This window comes from Neophocaena asiaeorientalis, unplaced genomic scaffold (genome assembly GCF_003031525.2).
Source record: "Neophocaena asiaeorientalis asiaeorientalis breed wild unplaced genomic scaffold, Neophocaena_asiaeorientalis_V1.1 scaffold430, whole genome shotgun sequence".
In the NCBI taxonomy this organism is placed as follows: Eukaryota; Metazoa; Chordata; class Mammalia; order Artiodactyla; family Phocoenidae; genus Neophocaena; species Neophocaena asiaeorientalis.
Genome location: NW_020173691.1, coordinates 3,137,684 through 3,160,741, shown reverse-complemented (window position 1 = coordinate 3,160,741; position 23,058 = coordinate 3,137,684). Strand labels below are relative to the sequence as shown.

Genomic DNA, 23,058 nt, shown 5'->3' with positions numbered 1-23,058 from the left:
GGCCCGCATACCATGAAAAAAATATATATATATATAATATATATATATATATATAAAATTCACATACCATACTATTCACCCATTTACAGAGTACAATTCAATGCCTTTTACTATATTCAGAATCATCCAATCCTTACCACAATCAATTTTAGAACATTTCATCACCTCCCCCAAAAAAGCTCTGTACCTTTCAATAGCCACTCTCATTTTCCCTCAACCCTTAAAATTAAAAAAAAAAAAAATGGTTTTGATGATGTGGCACCTGCCTGCCTCCCCGACCTCACTTTATAACACTCCTCTCTTTGTTCACCTTACTTCCGCCTACTCTGGCTTCCTTTCTGTGTTTGTTTTTTTCCTTTCTCTTCTCAGAGACAATGTGCTTATTATTCCTACTAATAATCCCAGCTCTCGATATGGCTGACCTCTTTCCAGCCAGTTTTCGGCTCAGACATCACCTCTTCAGAGAAGACATCCCCACTTTATCTACCGGATATCTTCTTCCCCCACCTCCCTCCCTGCCTCCGCCGCTTCCCAGCTCATCTTCCTGCTTGATTTCTTCTACAGCATTTTCCACAATCTAAAATAATTTCATTTACTTATTATCTGTATTGCTTCACAAGAACATGAGCTCAACAATGGAACAGACTTAAGTCCACTGTTGAATGTTCAGTACCTAGAGCCATGCCTGATATACAGCAGGTGCTCAATAAATATTTGTTGAGTAAATGAATGATGGAATAAATGGAGGCCAAGGTGAGAGAAAACAGGGTATGTTGGGGGAACTTTAAATAGTTAAGCATGGCTGGAATACAGGTTAGTGAACAGAGGTGATCCTGGAGAAGGAAGAAGCTATAACATCAAGAGGTTCACATGTCATTGTAATGAACTTGCATTTTATCCTAAAGGCAATAGGAAGCCATAAAAGATTTTTGAGGAAGTGAGTGGCATTACTAGATTTGACTTTTTAAAAAACCTGGAGCCAATGAGAGATGGATTGGAGAGGAGTAACAGTGCAGGAAGGAAGATTAGACAGGAAGACACTGCAGTGATTCAAGGAAGAAATAAAGCTGTGTGAGTGTGTAAATTAATGTAGAAGAAATGGGAGTGGAGAGAGAATGCAGACTTCCAAATAGGTCACTTGGATAAAGTTTTTATATAAGAGCCTATAGAAAATAACTTCAAAGTTATTCTCATATTGTACTTAGATTTTTTAAAATATTAGTTCTAGTCCACTCTTTTCATGTAGACAGAAAACTCGTTTCTTAGAAGGAAGTACTTTCCAAACATGGCCAATTATCAGGATCACCTTGGGGATTTGTAAAATAATTTAGGGAGGGGTAGGCAAGAATGAAGAGTTTTTTAGACATAATTCAGAGATACTTGTGAGACATCAAAGTAGGCTTTTGGGTATAGAAATCTAGAGTTTGAGAGTTCTAGATACAGATTTTGGAATTCTGGGTAAAAGGCCCTTAAGTGAAGCCATATTTGTGGATTAGATCATCTAGAGAGAATTTAGGACAGAATCATGGTGAACACTGACATTCAAGGAAAGGGAGACAAAGAGAAACCAAGAAAGGAGACTGAATAGGAGTGGCTATTAGGGGGAAGAAGAAAAACAGGACAGTGAGAAGAGAGTTGCAAGAGGGAGAGGGGCCAATGGTGTCAAAGCCACAAAGACCTCTTCCTGCAGCTGCCTTGTGAAAACAGTACTCCAACACCGTCTCTAGTGAGTGTTACACTTAAATGACTACCGAATCTCTGGAGTAGCTGTCTTAAAATACATGGAATTTTAAGACAAAACCGCTTGGCTGGAGCCTGTGAATTCGTATTTTCTGAAAAGCTTCCCAGGTAATTCTGACATGCAGTGGGTTTGGGAATGATTAATTTAAACCACTTGCTTAATACAATGAGAGAAATTTATTTAAAAGCACAGGACAGAGACCTAAACAATAAAAACCTAGGCAGAATGTCAGAATAATTTTGATAGCATACATTATAATCTTCCTTTGGAAGGAATAGGAGCAATTACCTAACTTTCCACAGTTAAACTGCATAATGATGCCATAAGGATAAAGTAATGCCCACAGCAGAGAATACATAGTTTCCAGCTACTTAAAAACAAAAAAAGCTGGTGAATAACAGAGAGAGCTAGAATTAAATAATTTATTATAAAGAAATATTCCTCCAAAATGTTTCATCAACATATAGAATGATATTTTAATGTATTCAGAATGGGAGTAGGAAAACGTTTTACATTACTGTGAAAGACAAGAATGAGATTTAGGTAATAACTTGTGGTTCTGTGCCCTAAAGAAATCTGGTTTACAAAACAGGAATGCTGATTCAACAGGGCGCCAGGATGGCCAGTTGGAACTAAGCTTTACTTTCACTGCTCCAAATAAAAGGAGGAGAAATGAAATGTGAAATATACTGACTTTACAAGTTTTCCAGATGTCAAAATTGGTCTGGTTGATTCATTAATCAAGATGTTTAAAAATTCAATTTTCTACTCCTAAGTAACCAAATGTAAATCGGTGATCAACAATGAATGAAGTAAAGGTAGAGCTCAAATTCCATCCAATTAGTTTTTGAGGAGCAAGTCCTTCTCCTGGTGAGTCGACGGGATTTCCCTTCAAGGAACAAGTACATTTTTAACAGATTCGGGAACTCGACTTGCATAGTAGTCATAATTCCTCAGTGTGGCCAGGACGCCAGCTGAGTTCATGTGCTTCACTTCCTTGTTATACTGAAGGGCATTTCCATGGATATCGGTTAACTTGCCTATGGAAAAAAACATCAATACAATGTCAATGGCTGATCGGATCATTATGTTTCTAGTTATTTCTAACAGCTTCTTGCTTCTCTATATAACAATATCCATTGAATTCTGGATAAAATAAGGAAGACAATGCATGACCACAAAGGTTAAGTATTAATTCACTTACAATTTAAGACTACAGAGAAACTTGACTAACTAAAGGCTAAATCATTATTTTTTCTACCTGATTAAAATAATTTCACTTGGTATTTTCAATTTATACTTCTCAGTATCAATTAATTTCTCTTTTCCTGGAGTGATTACATTTCCTATTGGTTATACTCCATCACCCACGATTCCCGGTTTCAAAAGTGTTTTCTTCATTCTACCATTTATTAGTAACACTTTATTTGGTAAGAGTTTAAGTGAAGTATGTTCATAAAACATAACTGTGTTACAGTCTCATTTAATATTCTAATGAGAATGGATCGCGATGAATTTAACTTCCTTGTCATGTAATATGCTGGGATATCGACACAATAATGTACCAGGAGAAATGATAAAATAAAAATCAAGTGTTTAAGAGTAGATGTGATCTGATGTCTATCTGAATTAGAAAAATCATCTTGCTATGTATATATCTGTAGTATTTTTGCAGGCAGATTAAAAACATTCCAACTCTATAATCTTTAAGCACTAGCACTGAGACATTTACCAATACAATATTGGCTCAAAAGCAACTAATGAGGACGATGATGAATATTTTACTTTTCAAGAAAAAAAAACCCTAAAAGCATTAAAGCCATAAATTAATAAGGGTTTAATTAAATGAACTGTGTGCAGATCGAGGTCCAAAAGAGAAACTGTAACTAAAGGAAAATGAATTCACTGAAAATCTACTTTCTCACCTATGAAATGCGAAGCTTAGACTGGATAACCTCTAACTTTCCTTCTATCTTTTATATCCTAAGAGTCTAGGTAAAGTAACATTACTGAAATATCATGTCCTAGCATAATATGAAAACTGTATAAAAACTGTAATTCCCCCAAATAAAATGGACTAACCTCCCACAGCATGTAAAATGACTTCTGGAGCACAGGTATCCCACTTCTTACATCCAGGACTTGCAAATACATAAGCAGAGGCTTTGCCTTCGATTAGCTGGATAATCTGTAAGGTTAAGAGAATAATCATCCCTCAACCATGAAATAACTGAGGTACAAATAAAAGAGAAACTGCTTGTTTCTATCAGTATATTTCAATTCCGCTGTCAGACTTGGGTTAAAGCCTTTAGCAGGTGTAAATGAGTATTATGAAGAAACATATAGAATACATGCATAATAATGTAGTATCTGATGGGAAAAAAAGAAGTCAAATGAGCTACAAGGAGGATATCTGAATGGTCTCTATATTCTAAGTTAGTTAAAATAAGGTTTTCTTTTTTATGCTGTCTTTTCTTCTTACAGTAAAAGCAATATATATTTGTTGCAGAAAAAATAAAGCTTTTTAATCTTGTAAAAATTTGACCATTATTATATAAAGGATACAGAAATATCAACCAGTACAATAATGTATAGGTTGTAATAAGTCCTAACAGATATGTGATGCTGACTAGTCTAACAAGCAGTTTAATAAGTCTTTGTTTTGGTATCATATCTGTTGCTATTTCTGCTACCAAAGTATGAATTTTAAAAGAGTCATCTTGGACTTCCCTGGCGGTCCAGTGGTTAAGACTCCGTGTTTCCACTGTAGGGGGTGCGGGTTTGATCCCTGGTCGGGGAACCGAGATCCCGCAAGCTGCACAGTGTGCCAAAAAGTAAATAAATAAAAAAAAAATCAAATCAAATCAAACAGTCATCTTACTAATGCCCTGTAATATCCATACAAAACTGAGGTCACTGAGGGACTTCCCTGGTGGTCCAGTGGTTAAGACTCCATGCTTCTACCGCAGGGGACGCGGGTCTGATCACTGGTCAGGGAACTAAGATCCCGCATGCCGCGTGGTGTAGCCAAAAAAAAAAAAAATTTGAGGTCACCGACAGAAACCGCATGACTCATAGCAGTAACTTGCTATCAGCCTTTCATTAGTTGCTTGTCTTATTTTTTGGTTATACTGTAAAGTAATTAGTGCCGTAAAATTCAGACTTCAAATATTGAGATGAAGAGGCCAGCCTGGGAGAATCAGGAGAGCCTCAGTGAACACAAGGTAACCAGCTATTCTTTTTAGGATTACTGTATTCAATGACACGTTCAAACCATTAACCCTTGCTGCAGACTTCTGAGTAAAAGCTTTCTCTTTCTTTTAAGAAATCTGTGTCAAGTCTTATTATGTGCCAAGAACTATGCCAGGTATATTTTTTCAGGGAAGAAGGACTGTGGCTTTCGTCCGATTCTCAAAGAGGTCCTTGATGCAGAAAAGTTAAGAACTGCCCAACAAGGTCTTTGCAAGGAGAAAAGGTGGGAGCTGTGTAGGGTGGGGACTTTGCTCCTACGGGGAATGGTACTTCCTTGGGAATAAAAGAGGTAATGGCATTTTGTAGTTACAAAAGTAGGGGCAAAGAGAAATCATATTTCAGTGACTATCAGGAATATATTTTTACTTTGAAATGTTTTACATTTTTTTCAAAATACTGCTAGTTTTAAACTTCCATTTTTCATCCTCTTATAAGTAAATGCTTTTAGAGGGAGATCACTTTGGAAGCTGCTGTAAAGGCTGGTTGAGGGATGATGTCAGGTTTCACCTAAGGCACTGGCGATTGAGATGGATGAGACATTAGGGAAGAATTAAGAAGATCTATAGGTAGGATCAGATTGATAGGATGTGAGGCAGGAAGGAGGCTAGGATGGCTTTCAGATGTCTGGCTAGAGCAGTTAGAAAAATGGCGGTGCCATTAAGCAGATAGGAAGTAGGGAGAGGAACACATCTGGGGGCAGGTAGAAAGAGGATGCGTTCCAACTGGGGATGCCGAATTTGAGATACCTGATGGATGTCATCATGACAACCAAGGGGCAATCAGATGAGAAGAGATCAGGGATGGAGATCAAATTGTGTTCCAATTCACAATGTTCTCAGGAGGATGGGAGCCTAGGTGAATGAATGGGGTAAGTATCCAGAAAGGGGCAGGCAGGCCCATCCTGGAGTCTGTAGAAGAAAGGTCTGGGAAGTAATCCAAGAAGATCCTTGAGAAAATGAGGACTGGCAAGAGGCCCGGGTTCTTATCCAAATGGCTTATCACTGAATTCTCTTAGATAAAAAAGACTTGAACCACAACATTTTAAAAAAATTCAGGGAATTCCCTGGTGGTCCAGTGGTTAGGACTCCACGCTTCCACTGCAGGGGGCACAGGTTTGATCCCTGGTTGGGGAACTAAGATCCCACATGCCGCGTGGTACGGCCAAAAAAAAAAAAAAAATTCAAATGTTGCTGAAATGTGTCTTTAATGGCAAATTACAACCTTTAATCTCTTCTCCCAAACTCTTATTTCACATTTTGTAACAGCGCAGTATTTCTTTTAATAATTCAATTGCATTTCAGGGTAGATGATGGATGGATTTTGGTACCTTATTTCCTGCTCCTCCCACCCGCAGCACATCATCAGGGTTCATAGCTGCAACGCAGTCCGTAACCAACTGGCTGTTATGGGACCGGGTAGTTGTGATAATGTGTTTTCCGGCAGGCACTTTTTTCAGCTGAAACCCGAAGGCACCTAAACCTAAAACTCCCCAGATTGTTCTCCCCAACACAGCATCTGGTCCTGCCTATGTAAATGGGTGAAACAATGGCAAAGCTTGTCATCATTTGGAGAGAAACGTTCGCCATAAATAGAACATTTAGTTATATTAGCAACATGATTTTTTAAAAATAAAAACATGATAATGTTATAAAGTACAAAAGCAGTATCATCGACAGAGAAATTTTCCTGAGAACATCAACTGATCGTTCTCATTGTTGTTTTGGTTAATAATTGGGTTTCAGGGAGTTCCCGGGTGGCTTAGTGGTTAGGATTCTGGGCTTTCACTGCCGTGGCCTGGGTTCTATCCCTGGTCGTGGAACTGAGATCCCACAAGCCACACAGCACGGCCAAATAAAATAATAATAATTGGGTTCCAACGGTACGGAAAGGAATTTCTGGTTATTCCCTGGAGTCTTCAGGAAAGGCAACATCACATACTGATTCCTGTTCCTTTCAGAATTATCCAACAATCTCATTACTGTATTTGAAAATAGCTGTTTGCAAAAGGTACGTAAAGTCCCCAGGAAATGAAACACCATGTATTGATTACTTTTCATTGTCCAAGGAACAATGAGGATCACATTACTATGGGAATAGGTAATGGTGATAATATAATAATGCTGCTATAGAGACAAAGCGAGTGAATATGCCGATACTGAAGAGTGGCCACGTATAATGGGGTCAGGGTTAAAAGATTTTACTGACAATTGGGGTGGTAAAATGACAATGACAGTGCAATCCCAGAATCTGTATTTTCCTTTGCAGCACTCAAAGACCTTTCAGCCACACTGTTATAACTATACACTTCATATAGAAAAACAGAACCGGCCGCTTTCATGGAAAGTAAACCTGATGCATAAAAGATTAACACAAAGTCGTCAAAATACCACTCTATCAATAGAGTAGACATACAGACATATATTTTTACTTAATACTAAACATGTACCACACACCATACTAAGTGCTTTACATATATTATCTCATTTAATCCCCAGAACAATCCCATGAGATAGTATTATCATCTTTATTTTACAGATGAGAAAAATGAGTTTTGGAATCATTCCGTAACCTGACCAAGGACTCTAAGAAGATCATAATCAAACTCAGGCTCATCTGTGTTCAAAGCCAGTATTTTTCGGGACCTCCCTGGTGGTCCAGTGGTTGAGACTCTGCACTTTTACTGCAGGGGGCGTGGGTTCGATCCCTGGTTGGGGAACTGAGATCCCATATGCCACAGGACATGGCCAAAAATAAATAAATAAAAAATTTTTTAAAAAGCCAATGTTTGTCGTCACTAAACTAGTAGACTACCTCGGTTTACTTCTCAAAATGCTTTCACACACATCATCTTATTTACCCTACAGCAGTACTCTGGGTGCTGTTATAGTGAAATATGCTTGGGCTGCAGGGTTGGATTCCCTGGGAAGCGGAGATCAACACCTGTGGAAGGGAGGGGAGTGGGCAGAGGGAGAAACCGAGCTGTGATGCAGACACGACCACACAGCTTCAGCCAACCCCATGGGAGCTCTGGAGCCAGAATGGCTCTTCAGAGTTGTACCAAACTGGGGAGAACACATCCCAAACTGGGATGAAATGCCAGGACTTTACACCCCTCCAATCATCAGTCACTAGAAATGGACTGCCTTGGGAATGGGCGTGTCACTGGCAAGGCGGTTCTTCACAGGTGAGGCGATCCCCAAAGAGGCTGAGAGCTGAAGGCTTTGTGCGGACAGCACTCCCAGCAAATGGGGCAACAGAGGAACCAAAAAACAAGCACTGGGGGCTCAGTGTATATTCAAGTGCTTCCCCTCTTCCCTCTTGAGTTTACACTATAGGAGAGGCTGGAATGGGAAAAGTACAGAGAGGCTCTGTGTGCTCGTTATGCTTCAGCTCAATTGCTGAGACTAATTTCATGTGCCCAAGAAACCTATTTATTAATTCAGCTCTCCAGTTATTCTGAAAAAGAAAGGAAAGCATACTAAATTGAGGACATGAGCATTCTGGTCCCTAAAAACTCATATGACCTCTGTGAATGAATATGTCAGCAAAGAGAATGGGACCGTGGAATCTGGCCCCCTGATGAGGTAAACGCAATCCCATGAGGCAGCCAGCTAGCCTTCCTCTGTGCTCCTGATCTCTCAGCCTCTCTTGCAGGCTCTCTCCTTCAGAGTTCCCACACCAACTGTCTGGGGGTAAAAAAGGCTAACATTTTCACCTTACCGATGAGTTCAGTAAGATTCCTAATGGTTAAGGAGCTACCTCCGATATACAGACAGACTGGGTTTCTTTGCACTATTCCATGCTCTTTCCTTTGAGTGCTTCCCAGCTTCAGGATCTGTTAGAAGCAGTAATAAAGTCTGAAGTGTAAAAAGTCTTCTATCTGGCTCAAGAGAGCAATGTAGAGCAGTGGCTAAGAGCTTGGACTGCAGTCTAGATACCAGACCTGCCATTGACCAACTAGGGCAAGTTACTTGTCTCAGTTTCCTCTTCTTTAAAACAGGGATAAAGGCTTCCTTAAAGGACTTTGCTGAGTATCAGAATGAGATAATGCATGTGAATCCCTCGAGTCTGTCAGTACACAGTAAGCTCTTGATAAATGTTAGCTATGATGATAATGACTTTACATTGGACATTCAGCCTTGAAAACCACCAACAAAGCTAAGCAACTTTTCTCCTTGTTGCAACAAATTTTAAGGCATAAGCAAGAGAGAAGGAAGAGAAGAGGGAAAGAAAGTGTACAGAAGGGAATGTGGTGAAGGGACAGGTAACAAAGGAGAGAAGCAGAGCAGGAGAAAATGAGCTGGTACGTGGGAGAGACAGTGACTACCGGGGTACCACAAGTTGCCTACCTCTTTTCTGCCTACCAGTGCAGCCAAAAGCCTAGCTATTTTTCTCACCTTTGCTTCATTCCTGGGTTCCCTTAACTTTTGATTTTCATTGTTCTGTGGAAAATGAATACAATTTTTCTAATCTTAGAAATAATTGATGGAAATTTTTAACAATTCCTAAGCGCTTAGATCCTTTTCTGATAGAAGGTGCCATGCACTGCAATATTATCTATGAATTAAATGCCCCTATTTCAAGTAACAGTATTAGCTTGCTTTAAAGTTTACATGATAACTGCAAACTTGTGTCTGCATATAATACTGTATAAACATTAGTCATATTAAAAGAATTAATGGGGCTTCCCTGGTGGCACAGTGGTTAAGAATCTGCCTGCCAATGCAGGAGACACAGGTTTGATCCCTGGCTGGGGAAGATCCCACACGCCGTGGAGCAACTAAGCCCGTGCACCACAACTACTGAGCCTGCAAGCCACAACTACTGAGCCCGCGTGCCACAACTACTGAAGTCCATGAGCCTAGAGCCCATGCTCTGCAACAAGAGAAGCCACGACAATGAGAAGCCCGTGTACAGCAATGAAGAGTAGCCCCTGCTCGCCGCAACTAGAGAGAGCCCGTGAACAGCAACAAAGACCCAACACAGCCAAAAATAAACAAATTAATTAATTAATTAAAAAAAAAAAAGAATTAACGGACTGTTAAGCAGTTCAATGTGAGACTTTCCCAGTAATGAATGCATAAATAGTTTTGCTGAATAATCGTAAGATGCACACGATTATAAATAAAAAGTTATAATCACATAAATGATATTAAAAACAACAAACTTATCTTAGAACTAGAGATTAATTCTGCTCTTAACTCAAATTGGAGATTCAGAAGTAATAGTCCCCACTCTGGTTACTTTGTTTCTCCAAAGTTCTATCAAGGTCACACTAACGTAAATACCTTAAGTATTTTATTGCAACCATTTCCTTTAACATTTAATGTGATCTAACAGTATATTCCTGATTTGGAATTACATTAGCCTCTTACTTCTAAGGAAGACAATTTCTTGGGAGTATAGTAGAAGGTCAAAGCAGATTAGAGAGACAAAATGAGAGAAAAGAGTACAAGAACATGTTTAGTTAATGCTGACTATAATTTAGGCACTATGTAGTATTACCTGCAAAACAACATGGCTAGCCTCTTTTCTTGGTTGAAATGGTTCATTTCTTCAACGTGCTTCAAGCACCACCTGTAAATCAGGTGTCTCAATGACCAAGCTAACCAAGAGCCATATCAGTAATTCCCAAACTTTTGCTTATCATTTGAAACATAAGGCATACATAACAAATATGTGCAAATCATACAGTGTGTCTGTGTACAGTCACATACATACACACACATTCCTGGCATCAACACCCCCCAGAGGACCTGATTCAATACATCTGGGGTATAACCTGGGAATCCTTACTTTGAAAAGCTCCCCCAGATGATTGCATGTGCAACCAAGCTAGAAATCATTGGATCAGATAACATTAAGAATCATATAATACCATAATTATTTATCTAATAAAATATTTTGGTATCATTTATAGTAATACCTGGTAGTTGTAATATGGCTGGTTAATAACTCCTGCTATGGCTTTTCCTTCATAAGCAATTCCAATAAGAACTGTTACATTGTCAAGAAGACCTAAAAAGAAGAAATTTGTATCAATTACATAACCTTCTCAGGTTACAGCACATCAATGGCTCCAAGTTATTTTTGCAATAAAGGTAAGGAATTTACAATGATTCATCCATGATTAAACTTACTCTGGCAAGATACACAAATTATGAGAGTTGACCAGGGACAGAAGTAGGGACTACAGCCACTTAATTGAATTGATACACATGGTCTCATGGTCTCATTAGTAATAATCTGTAAACCAATCAAGTAAATCAGCCATAACTCTGCAGCCATCATCAGTAGATTCCTCTGTGCCCCCCTCTACCACCATCCGACTCACCTCTGCCTGCTAGATCACTCTCAATTGCAGGATTACTCTCTAGGTTTGCATTTCAAGCCTCTAAATTAAGATTTCTCACAGTGGGGTCAATGGACTAACAAGCAGCATTAGAATTAACTGGCTCAATTTTTTCAGTACAGATTCTCAGGCTCCTTTGCAGAGGTAGTGAATCAAAACCTCTGGAGGTCGGGGTTGAGAGCTGAACGAGCTGTTTAGGTGTTCTTACACTCACTGAAGCTGCCTAGAGCGCCCCTATTTCTCAATGGATTACAGAGACATTTTCACACGGACTACAGGATTCACTCATCGTAGATATGTCTCATCCAAGGACAGAGAGAGTTTTTTCTAGGAATTACGAGACAGTTTTCTTTTTTCAGCTGAGAACCAATATAAGAAAACCTACGTTGATCTTCCTCTCAAAAATAAGAATCTAAGCTTATGCTACACTCCTAAAACCTACCACTCTGGCTCTGAGCCTGGCACTTCTCACTTTAACGTTGCCAACTTTATTTTAATTTGCTGCCTTCTAATTTTGCTCATCTTAGATAATTTCAGGAAGGAGAAATATTGCACTGTGTTTCAAAACCCATCTTTAGAGGTGAGGCTGTGAAGTGAGACAGCAGTTCGCAGAGGAAGCAAGCGAGGGATGGGCATGGGATGGTGGCAGAGCAAGGCGATACAGTGACACTTTTCATCATTTTTCTACCCAATAAAGCTGGGGGTTCAGTATAGTCCCTTCGGTTACATTGGTTTAATGTTAGTTATTTTCATCTAGGGGACATTAGGATTGTGGGACTGGTGGAGTATGGGGGGGGTGGTATTTGAAGGAGATTAAATGTTTACAACTAAACATCATATATTAGTCCTACTGCTGTCAAATACAAATATAAAAGAGATACCAACCTTCAGTATATTCCTTGGTACCATCCAGAGGATCAACCCAGACCACAAGCTAAAAAAGAGGAAATGTCCAAATTGAGCATATAAAATTTATAAAATTGATTTAAATGGATAAACTAAAACTACCTTTTTTTTTAATTTTTGAAATTATATTATGGGTGGCTTAAGCCAATGTCATCAGTTTTGTAATAATTAAAAAATAATTTAAATAATAATTAAAAATTTAAAAATAATAATTAGAATAAAAATAATTTAAAATAATTAAAAATAATTAAAAAAATAATAATAATTAAAAATAATTTTAAAAAATAAAAATAATTTAAAAATTAAAAATAATAGTAAAAAAGTAAAATATTAAGTAAAATATTAACACAACATTGTAAATCAACTATACTTCAATAAAAAAATTTTTTGATATAAAATGGTTAACTGGTAAAAGTTTATTGTTACCTGAACACTAAACATGTGGCCATGAACATCCTGGGCTCTAGATGGTGATATAAGGAAAACTTTAAAGTGGCACCAAAAACGTTTTGTGTGGATGCTACTCATTTTTATATATAAATGTTGATTTAAGATAAATAATGACAGTCTGATTATCGTAAGGACACATGTATATGCGGCCAAGAAAAATGAATGGTTTATAAAACTGGCAGTAGCATAAAAAAGAAGTCCCCTCTTCTTAGGACTTTTAATATGATTCAGGATACGCAGCCATTAAACACTAGATGCTTGATGTAAATTTGTGAGGGCATATTTCTGACGGGAGACACCACATCTTTTTTTTCTATACTGCATATCACAGAACAAAGTGCCTTACTCATAGTAAGTGCTCAACAAATGAGTGTTACATAAATTAAAACTCAAAAATTAAAGAAGTTTGATAGTTATCTGAAGTCATAGATTTAATTTAAGCAATAAAAAGCAAGGGGGGTAATTTTTATGGCCTTCCAAAAATATAAGGTAGCAATCCATTTCATCTCCTTCCAGCCCCAACTACCAATGAAATGTTTTCCTACCAAATTTACTAAATAACAAATAAGATTTTCTCCCTAAAAGTATTTTGTTTTTTGGCCATGCCACGCGGCTTGCGGGATCTTAATTCCCTGACCAGGGACTGAACCTAGGTCCCAGCAGTGAAAGCACCCAGTCCTAACCGCTGGACTGCCAGGGAATTCCCCCAAAAGTGTTTTTAATAACAGTTTTAGAGTGAAGAGGAAATCAATAGGATGAGAAAATGAACTCGAAGTTAATAGGTCAGACATCCCATATGGTTGCCAGGCACTTATATGTTGGCTCTGAAAGATTTCAAGTTCCTGGTTTCCCGTGTTTTATAACTACCAAGTTTTCATCATGATGGCAAAGTTTATTTCCTTTACTACGACAAAAACTGAAGATTAATAGAAAGTTAAGTAATAACATGGATCATACGTCTTCCTCTTTGATAGCACTGTACTGTGATGGGCATGGTTGCTTCAGTATCTCCTCCCACTGACCATCTTCAATCAACTCTTGATCCACGTCTTCAGGAGGCAGATCCTAAAGCAGAGAACACTGATGATGACCGAAGCTGTTTCCTGTTTACAGAATACCGTCTGTCTCAGCAACAAGAAGAAATGCAGTATCACAGGTTTCACTAGTCCTTCCTGTTTACCATTTCTATTTAGAGCTTTTAAAGCACACTGAATAAAATTCCAAAAACAACCACGTATGGCTCATCAAAGTGGATTACAAAGGATCCCAACTTCATTATCCTGAACAAGGATTAAAAAGAAAAGAATTTTTAAGTATTATACACCTATTTACACAAGTGACTCTGCTATCAGCTATGTCTAACTCTCAAATACATGAGATGTCAAGTCGTTCACCTTCACAGTGTTAGTCTTTGAATAAGTATGCAAATAAGCCTTAATTTAAAAAAAAAAAAAGGAACAATAAAACCCATTTTATTCCAAAGTTCTAGAACTCTACCCTTCTTATACTTTGTATGTTGAATGTCACAACAGTAACCGTATCATCTATGGTCAAGAACTGACATATGTGGCCTAGAAATAAACCAAAATATTAAAAGCAGATATTTTCTGAAAGTCCAAGAAACATGATAGTTATTTTTGTGTTAAAACACAAAAATATAATGCTTGAAATCATAAAAGTAGGGTATAAATCACTAAAGGGGCAATTACAACTCCATACAGTAAACAGGGATTTAAAAAAATATATGATACTCTTACCTCTTCCCCTATAATTGTTAGTTTGGGGAATTTCCGTGCCAAAGAAGAGCATATGCTCATTTGAACTAATCGGTCCGCCTTGGTCTGCAGGTCTGTTGCACAGGTCTGCAACAAAGAACGCACATTTTAGCAGAACTAAGTATGAAATCTTTGATGCATCTTTGATGCCTCATGCGTGATTATCTATATCCATTTAAATTACACTGTCTGTTTTAAGACTGATCAAGCTTAACACCATATGAGACAGTTTCTTGGCTGGGTCTTTCTCATGGGATTTATAGTGGCTAAAGTTTGTAAAGGAGCTTTTAAATTACTTAGAATATTTTCTCCCCCAGTTCACAAATTCCTTTTATAAGATCTCTACATTAATCTTTTGCTTAAGCAGGTTGACAGACAGGAAATTCACAATTTTCAAGGCAGTTAATAATAATAAATAACTCTTTAGTTATTTAAAAGGTATTTCTTATATGGATCTTTCTATAAACTCCACTCAATCCTAATTTTAATAATTCAAGAGGTCCTCAGAATGATTCGTCATTTCTTATTTCAAAATTTTTATTTCTAAACTATAAAAAAAATAAAAGTGAATGGCAGTAGTATTTACTACATAACTCACCTATGGCACTCAACTCAATCCGTAACTCATATAGTCACCCTTGTGAAAGACAGTGACCACTTCCTTGCTTAGCTTGCTTTCAGAGAATTAGGACATGTTGCAATTTATACATGCCTGTTTAGGTGGATTTACACATTATTTTATTTTAAATAGCAGATCTTTTGCAATACTTCGTAGTGAGATAAGGAATGACTACGAAAATCAAACTCTTTTCTGCCACAGTGAAGTTTGCTGGTTATCTCAAGGTAAAGAACAATTTTGCTAGAATGTAATGCCACAAAGGCAGAGATCTTTGTTTTATTTTCTAAAGAATTGTGCCCGGCACACAGTAGGTGCTCTGTAAATATCTGTGGAATGAAACTACTTAAATTAATTGTTGAAATTGAAGATTACTTACCTATCAATCAAGTTTAGAGACCACTGCTCCAGAGAAAAAAAGACACATTGATAGCCATTCAACTCTATGAGGAAAGCTCTCCCAACTCTTCTCTAGGATAAAATATTCCCTGCTCTTTCTACCGACATAGTGCCAGATCTCACCATTCTAGATACTTTGTGTGACAAATCTGTCTTTGCCCTGTCTCTTTTAAAATGAGGTGTCAACAAGTGGATATAAAGTACTAGAAGTGTCTGACCAGTAGAGAGGACAGTTAGGTTATTATCTTTCTTTCTAACTTGAACACTATATTTCTATTACTCTTTAGCTATCGGCTACAAAGTGGTCCATCTAATATAATCACAAGAGAAAATCAATTTAAGCAAAATAAATAATGCTAAGAGAAAAATATGCAAAGATATGATCCAAAATATTGGCTGTGCTGGCCTAATAGATGATTCTGTATTTTTGCTGTTTTTCTCCACTTCCTACGTTTCATAATAGAGAAAACAATAAAAAAGAAAAGACAGTAAGATTAGTAGCCTTCTGAAAGTAGCTGTTTTACTACTGTAGTAGTAAACTAAAAACTAAACTAAACTACTAGTAGTAAACTAAAAACTAAAACTAAAACTACTGTTTTACTAAAACTACTGTTTTACAAGTAGCTGGCTTCTCATTGAGCATGTATGTGATCAACTAAAACCTCTTTTTCACACAAATTTGAATCAGACTCCCCCCTTATTACTTGAACATTAATATAGGACTTTATTCCTATTGTAATATCTTGTTGAATTTGGCCCACCTTTCTCAGAGTTTGCAACTGTTTTGAATACTTATTCTGTAATCCAATACAACAACTAGCCCTTCCAGCTTCATTTTATTGACATATTTGATAAGTATCCTTTCTACATCCTCCTCTTCCACAGCACTTTTGAAAAGATGCATTCAACAAATTTTTTAAACTGTATTTAAGTTAATGGCTAAAGAGAAAAAGACAGTCAGGAGCAGAGTCCTACGATCTGTCAACCAGTGACCCTTTTCCAGCTTGAAAGTGAATCATGAATAAAATTACGGGGTAACATTGCTCACCTAGTTATGAGTACACCTAACAGTGGCTCAGGATGGGGGATGAGAGATATCATCTATATATTATAAATAGCTTGAATGCTTTTTGAAAATGGAAAATGAGGGACCATAACAAATTTTTTTAAAAGTTGATTCAAATCAATTTTGATTTCAAAATCAAGATACCCTATATCTATTTCCTATACTATTAAGCCCATAAATCTATCAAAAAAGGAAATGAGATTTATTTCACTAGTTCTTGTGATATTTATTCTTAATTTTAAAAAGTAGTTATGTTGAATATCCTATAATTAGTTCACAGGAACTTATTTCTAAGTTGTCTTTTACTTATATATAAGGTCCTTATTTTTTTATACAAATAGCCTTAAATAGATGCTTGACTAATCATAAAGGAGCATCTTAACTACATCTCTATTTCAAATCATTAAAATGTTTATCATATCCTAAAATTTTCCCACTTGGGAAAAATTACAATACAATTTTCCTTTAAGATTATGACAGGGCTTCCCTGGTGGCGCAGTGGTTGAGAGTCCGCCTGCCGATGCAGGGGACACGGGTTCGTGCCCCGGTCCGGGAAGATCCCACAAGCCGCTGAGAGGCTGGGCCTGTGAGCCATGGCCACTGAGCCTGCGCGTCTGGAGCCTGTGCTCCGCAACGGGAGAGGCCACAACAGTGAGAGGCCCGCGTACCGCAAAAATAAAACAAAAAAATTTGTAATGTGAAATAATTATCAAATCTTGTGGAAGAAATTATATTTTAAACTAGAACACATGCACGGTGGGATTTCTTTTAAGAATCAACTACCACTATAAACTATCTTTCTGTTAATTTACCTAAGTTTTCAATTACCATGCTGGAAAGAAAACCTTTGCTTTAGGTTTCTTTTCCATGCAGAAAAAACGTTTTAAAGCTTTGAATATAGGGGATACTTATTTAAATGCCAGATGTTACCAAACATGTCAAGTTCACCAAGGACTGCACGGCTTTGCATGAAGTAGATTACTTCAGGATATGAAGCTTGGTTCCAGTGCTCTGGAGCTAGACAGCGGTTAGAAGGTCCAGTCATATAAGTAAAGGTTTTGGAGGTAGGAAGTCTAGAGTCCTCTGCAGAGCAGAAATGGAGCCCATTTGAACTAAGGGTCTTGCAATCTCCATAAGGGAGCCATTGAGTATTTCAACTATTAAAGCCTGTCCAGATTATTATATCCTTTTAGCTAAACCTCAAGGGACAAAAACAGAGTTGGTATAAAATGAGACGAGACTTTCAGTACCTTCTCCACGATACCCAGGTCTCCTTCAGCAATAACACGCCTGACTATCGTTCCTGCCTTTTGAGCAATAGAATATGCTGAAGCCACCAACCGCATCAACACAGTGTGACTGGAAGCCATGATGTGCCCTAAAGGAAAATCGAGAGAAATGTTATGTTACTTTCAAAGCCAACTGCTGGTTTCATTTACTTGAATTCAATTCAACATATTGGTATTGAGTGTTTACTTGAGACTGCTTCAATTAACTGTATAGATTCTCTAATAAACATTTACTAAGAGAGACTTGGAAAAAGACTCCATTTCAGCATTAGCTCTCCCAATAAATTCTATAGTATTCTTTTTCTCTGCAGATGGGACATTTTGAAGCATGGGGGTAACTGACCCAGGACTACAAACATGTGAATAAGTTTTATGTATGACAAGTGTAATGTACAAAAGCTGTGGACGTGCTGCAGGGGCTAAAAAATAAGGTATAATATCTGCCCTTAAGGAGCTAATATTTTGGTGGGCTGAGGGTAAAATACTGTAAGCTAATGTCTATAACATAAAACTGGTAAGTGCTGACAGAGGTATGAAGAGCATAAGGGATGTGTGTGTATGTGGGAAATAATTAAAAAGGGGAGGGACTGCATGTGATTACATTTAGTTTCTGAAACTCAATGAATATTCCTTTAGAGATTGAATAAAATTTAATCTGCTGGTTATTGGCTACCATCCTCATCAGTAGCAAAATAAAGAGAACAAGCAGGATAACCACTGGACTGAAGACCAAGCATTTGGAAAAGTAATGAGTGTCAAGCAGCCCCTGGCCCAATAAAAAACATGAAAAAAACAGTCTTTAGGATCAAGTACTTTCCTTTTTGAAAATACAGATTCAAATCCTGCAATTTTATTGACTGCTTTGATGCTGGGATACATCACCCAGATTCCCTCTGGGGCTGCCAACTTACTTCCCCACTGTTGAGAGGGCTGCCAACAGATGGTCTTTGGCTGCCACCTTTCTTTAGGAATTTATCTGCTGAGAAAGAGTCATTTCACCTGAAACTGGTCAACAGGGGGGTGTAAAGGCCATTCCTCACTCCAGCTGGGCTGCCACCCCAATTCTGCTGGGCCTTCCTAGCTTCCAAATTCCCAGTGGGGTGGGCTGAGCCTTAGTTGGGACTGAATCATGGTCCAACTGCCCTCATCCCCCATCCTGAGCCACTGTTAGGTGTACTCATAACTAGGTGAGCAATGTTACCCCATAATTTTATTCATGATTCACTTTCAAGCTGGAAAAGGGTCGCTGGTTGACAGATTGCAGGACTCTGGCCCTGACTGTCTTTTTCTCTTTAGCCATTAACTTAAATACAGTTTAAAAAATTTGTTGAATGCATCTTTTCAAAAGTGCTGTGGAAGAGGAGGATGTAGAAAGGATACTTATCAAATATGTCAATAAAATGAAGCTGCAAGTCCTTAACTTCCTTATAGCAGTTCAGATTACATCCACTGTACTTCCTTCTCTACCAGTTTTACACCTTCTGGCTTGTAAAACACTAACTTTGGTAAGCACGTCTCTCTGAAAGCTCATCAAAAACAGGGATTAAAGGCACAGGCACTGAAGCCTACTTCCTGTGTTCAATTCCTAGCTCTGGCACACGTTAGTTGTGTGACCTTGGGAAAGCCACTTAAACTCTCCGTGCCTCGATTGGTAAAATGGAGCTAGCAATAGTGAGTCATGGTAATTATTAAATCAGTCTCTGGCACAAGGTAAGCACTAACTAATGCTGGCTAACCATATTACAATGATTATTCTCATTGCTGGCTATCCTGCAGGGACATTAGGGCAGCGTTAATGGCAAAAAAAAAAAAAATCCTATAGCTTCTGCAACATTATTTTGACTCTGAGGATATAATATTACCAATATGACCCAGAATCACAGCACAGGTTCTTTTTCATAATGTTCTGGGCTTGAGGCTTGGAGTATGAAAAAAGGTTGTACAACATTTAAGGCAATCAACCTAATATCCTATCATTTGAGGAATCTTTACAGCTGTCAACATGGCTAGTTCAGAAGGACAAAAACAATAGGAATCAATGATCCATTTCTTCTCATAGCCTGGGAGAGGTATCTTGAATTCAATATAAAGGTGGTGAGCATATGAGGATTAGGTTCTTAAAATAAATGATGAAATCGGAACCCAGGGGGAGTGCAGTAGTATCCAAGTTGAGGAGATGGAGCTGGGTGTCTGCGGAGGCCAAGATGATAGGAGTGTGCAGGGCAGAGTACCAGAGAGACCTCTGGAGACCTGCTAATCAGTGCAGGCAGGTGAGGAAACTACCTGAAGGAACAGTAGGTGTGATCTTCAGAGCTCACACAGCTTGGGAGTTCATGCACCCACTAGCCAGTGGGAGACCTCATCATTCACAAGACACTGGTTAAAGTAACACACATTGCGGGTGGGAATGTAAGAGGGTGCAATTACTTTGGGAAACAGTTTGGCTGACCCAGCATTCCACTCCTAGCTATTTGCCAAGAGAGAAAGAAGTGTAAGTGCTCACAAAGACTTCTTCATGAATTTTGTTTGTTTGGGTTTTTTTTTTTTTTTTTTTTTTTTTTTTTGCCACACAGCACGGCACGTGGGATCTTGGTTCCCCAGCCAGGGATCGAGCCCGTGCCCTCTGCATTGGAGGCGCAGATTCTTGATCACTGGGCCGCCAGGGAAGTCCCAAGACTTCTTCGTGAATGTTTATAGCAGATTTATTTGTGACAGACAAAATCTGAAAACAACCCAAATGTCCCTCAACAGGTGAGTGGATAAACAAATTATATCAAATTATACACTTTAAATATTTACATTGATTGTATGATAATTATACCTCAATAAAGCTGCCAGAACCATAAAAAAAAAAGAAAGAAAAATAAATAACTAAATAAATGGTGAGTTCCCAATCAAAATACTAAGATAATTTATCTTTTGGAACTTGACTATAACAGAGCAAATTCTGAAAAAAAGAGAAATGAGCATATATCAAAATATGATATAAAACTATAGTAATTAAAAGTTTAGTCCTGGGCAGAATTTGAGAGACAAATCAATGCAATCAAATAAATTCCAGAGATAGATCCAAATACACTAAAGGTGATAATTCAAATCATGGAGGAAAGTTAATTGTGCAAAAAACGGTGGGGACAATTGCTAACCTTTTAAAAAAGTGTTGGAATATTTTTGCCTTCTTTATATCAATGTGTATTCCAGATCAATGCATGATTTTAAAAGTAAAGAATGAAACTACAAAAGTATGGGGATAAAACATGAGTGAAATGTTTTATAAATTTGGAAAAGCACTTTTAAACATGACTAAAACCAAGAATCCATTATATATTGATAAATCTGAAGGCATAAAAATTAAAATGTTTATATAGCCAAAATACCATAAACAAAGCAAACAGATGAGTGACAAAATGATAACAAAAATTTGTATCACATACTAGACAAATGTGCTAATTTTGTTGCATAAGGGGCTTACATATACCAATATGTAAAAGATGAATGATTCAACAGAAGAATGTGCAAGTGACGCCAATAGGCAATACTTAGAAAAATAAAAGCAAAGGCCATTAAATCGTGAAATGCTCAATTTCACTAATTATGAAAGAAATGCAATCTAAAACAATGAGAAATGATTGTTCATATGTAAGACTGGCATAGATAAGAAAGTTTGCCCAGTGTTGGCTGGAGTGTGAGGGAAGATCCTCCTGAGCATTATTAGCGAGGATGTAAAGTGGTGAAACCGCTTTTTTGAAAATCTTATTAACAGTAAAATGTACACATCTTTTAAACTAGCAATCACATTTTCAGGGAATCTAAATGAATAAAACAAGTCTACAACCAGAAAAGGCAGTAGGAAGAATGTCTGCTATTTTAACGATATTTAATTTTAGGCGTAAGACAGTCTCTAAATTTGGATGCACTAAAGAACTCACCGTCTAAGGCTGCCTTGTTATTTCAACAACATATGGCCATAAAAAGATCCCGGGGCACGAAAATAGTAGTACAGGTAAACATTCAAAATGCTGACACTGAAGAATCTAGGTCCGATATCGGAATATCTGGAGAAGTACTCTGATTTGCGTAATTTTTTTTTAACATAAATCCTTTGAATCTCTTCATATCTGTGCAGAGGGGTGGAGTTAGGGGACCAATAAACTACTCAGATCCGCCTAAGGCCCTTGCGCTGCCCCGCAGGAGAGAAAATTACTTACAGTGACAAGACTGGCACCAAGTCAGACGAAAGAGACTTCAGGGGTAACCAAAAAAGCGTTACCAAGCAACAGGTCCCCCGCAGCGTCCAGTACAGCGCTTACCCTCCGCGGATAGGTCATCAGTGGATGCAGACTAAACCTACCTCAGCTACTGAGCATGCGGGAAGTTCGGCGCAGGCGCAGGACAGCTACTTTGCCACCGCCCGGTCTGATTTTAGACCCGCCGGAAAGTTCCACCCGTCCGCGTTTTCTCCAAGCTTTCCAAGCTTTCCATGCTTTCCATAGGCTCCAGTCCCCTAAAGTCAAACCGAAAGGTGTATTAAGTAATGATTCTGGTTTCAGGTGTCTTCCAATCCACTTTGTGCGCACAGTTTACTCTTAAGATATTTGTCGGGTTAGTGATACCGCCCCGTGGCGGCAGGCGGCTACTTAACCTCGAAACCCTACGAGTCTGTGGACTGGCTTCGGGTGGTCCGCGACGCCCCTACCTCTGTTCCCCCTAAGAAAACTTTATGCAAAAGTGTGTTACTAGCGTTTATTTTATTTTTTTAAGCATTTATCAGATTCCTGAAAGGGTCTGTGACCCTTTCATTCGGCTACTGATTAGTCCTGGGAGATTTTTTCTCTTCCTGGTCGGATGTGCCATATTAAGTATTTTTGTTTTTTTGAAGAACAGAAAAAAAAAAAAAACCTAATTACGACTTTTATTGCACTGCCAAAGGTAAAAACAAACAAGCAAAACCAAAAATTGCCTGTTTATTCATTTTGGCTTTCACCATATATTTAAGGAGCACACTTCTTGTGTCTGCCTGTATTTCTGTGTCCATGTGGGAGCCGACCTTTGGTGAGAACAGCAGAGCGAAGAGGCAATGATCTTTTTTTTCAGTATTGAAAAGTAGGGCACTGTGATTAAAATATAACAACATAAAATAAGATGACAGAGTTAATAGCAAACATATCAGTTATAACAACAAATGTAAATTGTTTAAACTCATCCATTCAAA

The 23,058-nt window shown here is 38.0% G+C and overlaps 1 protein-coding gene across 1 annotated transcript; it reads right to left on the bottom strand.

Moving 5' to 3' along the window:
* Positions 1–1,898: 1,898 nt before the first annotated feature.
* BPNT1 (3'(2'), 5'-bisphosphate nucleotidase 1) lies at positions 1,899–22,211 on the bottom strand. The gene is made up of 9 exons (XM_024750477.1): positions 22,055–22,211; positions 17,808–17,935; positions 14,459–14,563; positions 13,659–13,766; positions 12,231–12,279; positions 10,920–11,011; positions 6,321–6,518; positions 3,824–3,929; positions 1,899–2,781 (listed from the first exon to the last, which is right to left on the bottom strand). The coding sequence occupies exons 2-9, from the start codon at positions 17,925–17,927 to the stop codon at positions 2,633–2,635; spliced, it is 927 nt and encodes a 308-aa protein (XP_024606245.1). The 5' UTR covers positions 17,928–17,935; positions 22,055–22,211; the 3' UTR covers positions 1,899–2,632.
* Between the last annotated feature and the right edge of the window lie 847 nt (positions 22,212–23,058).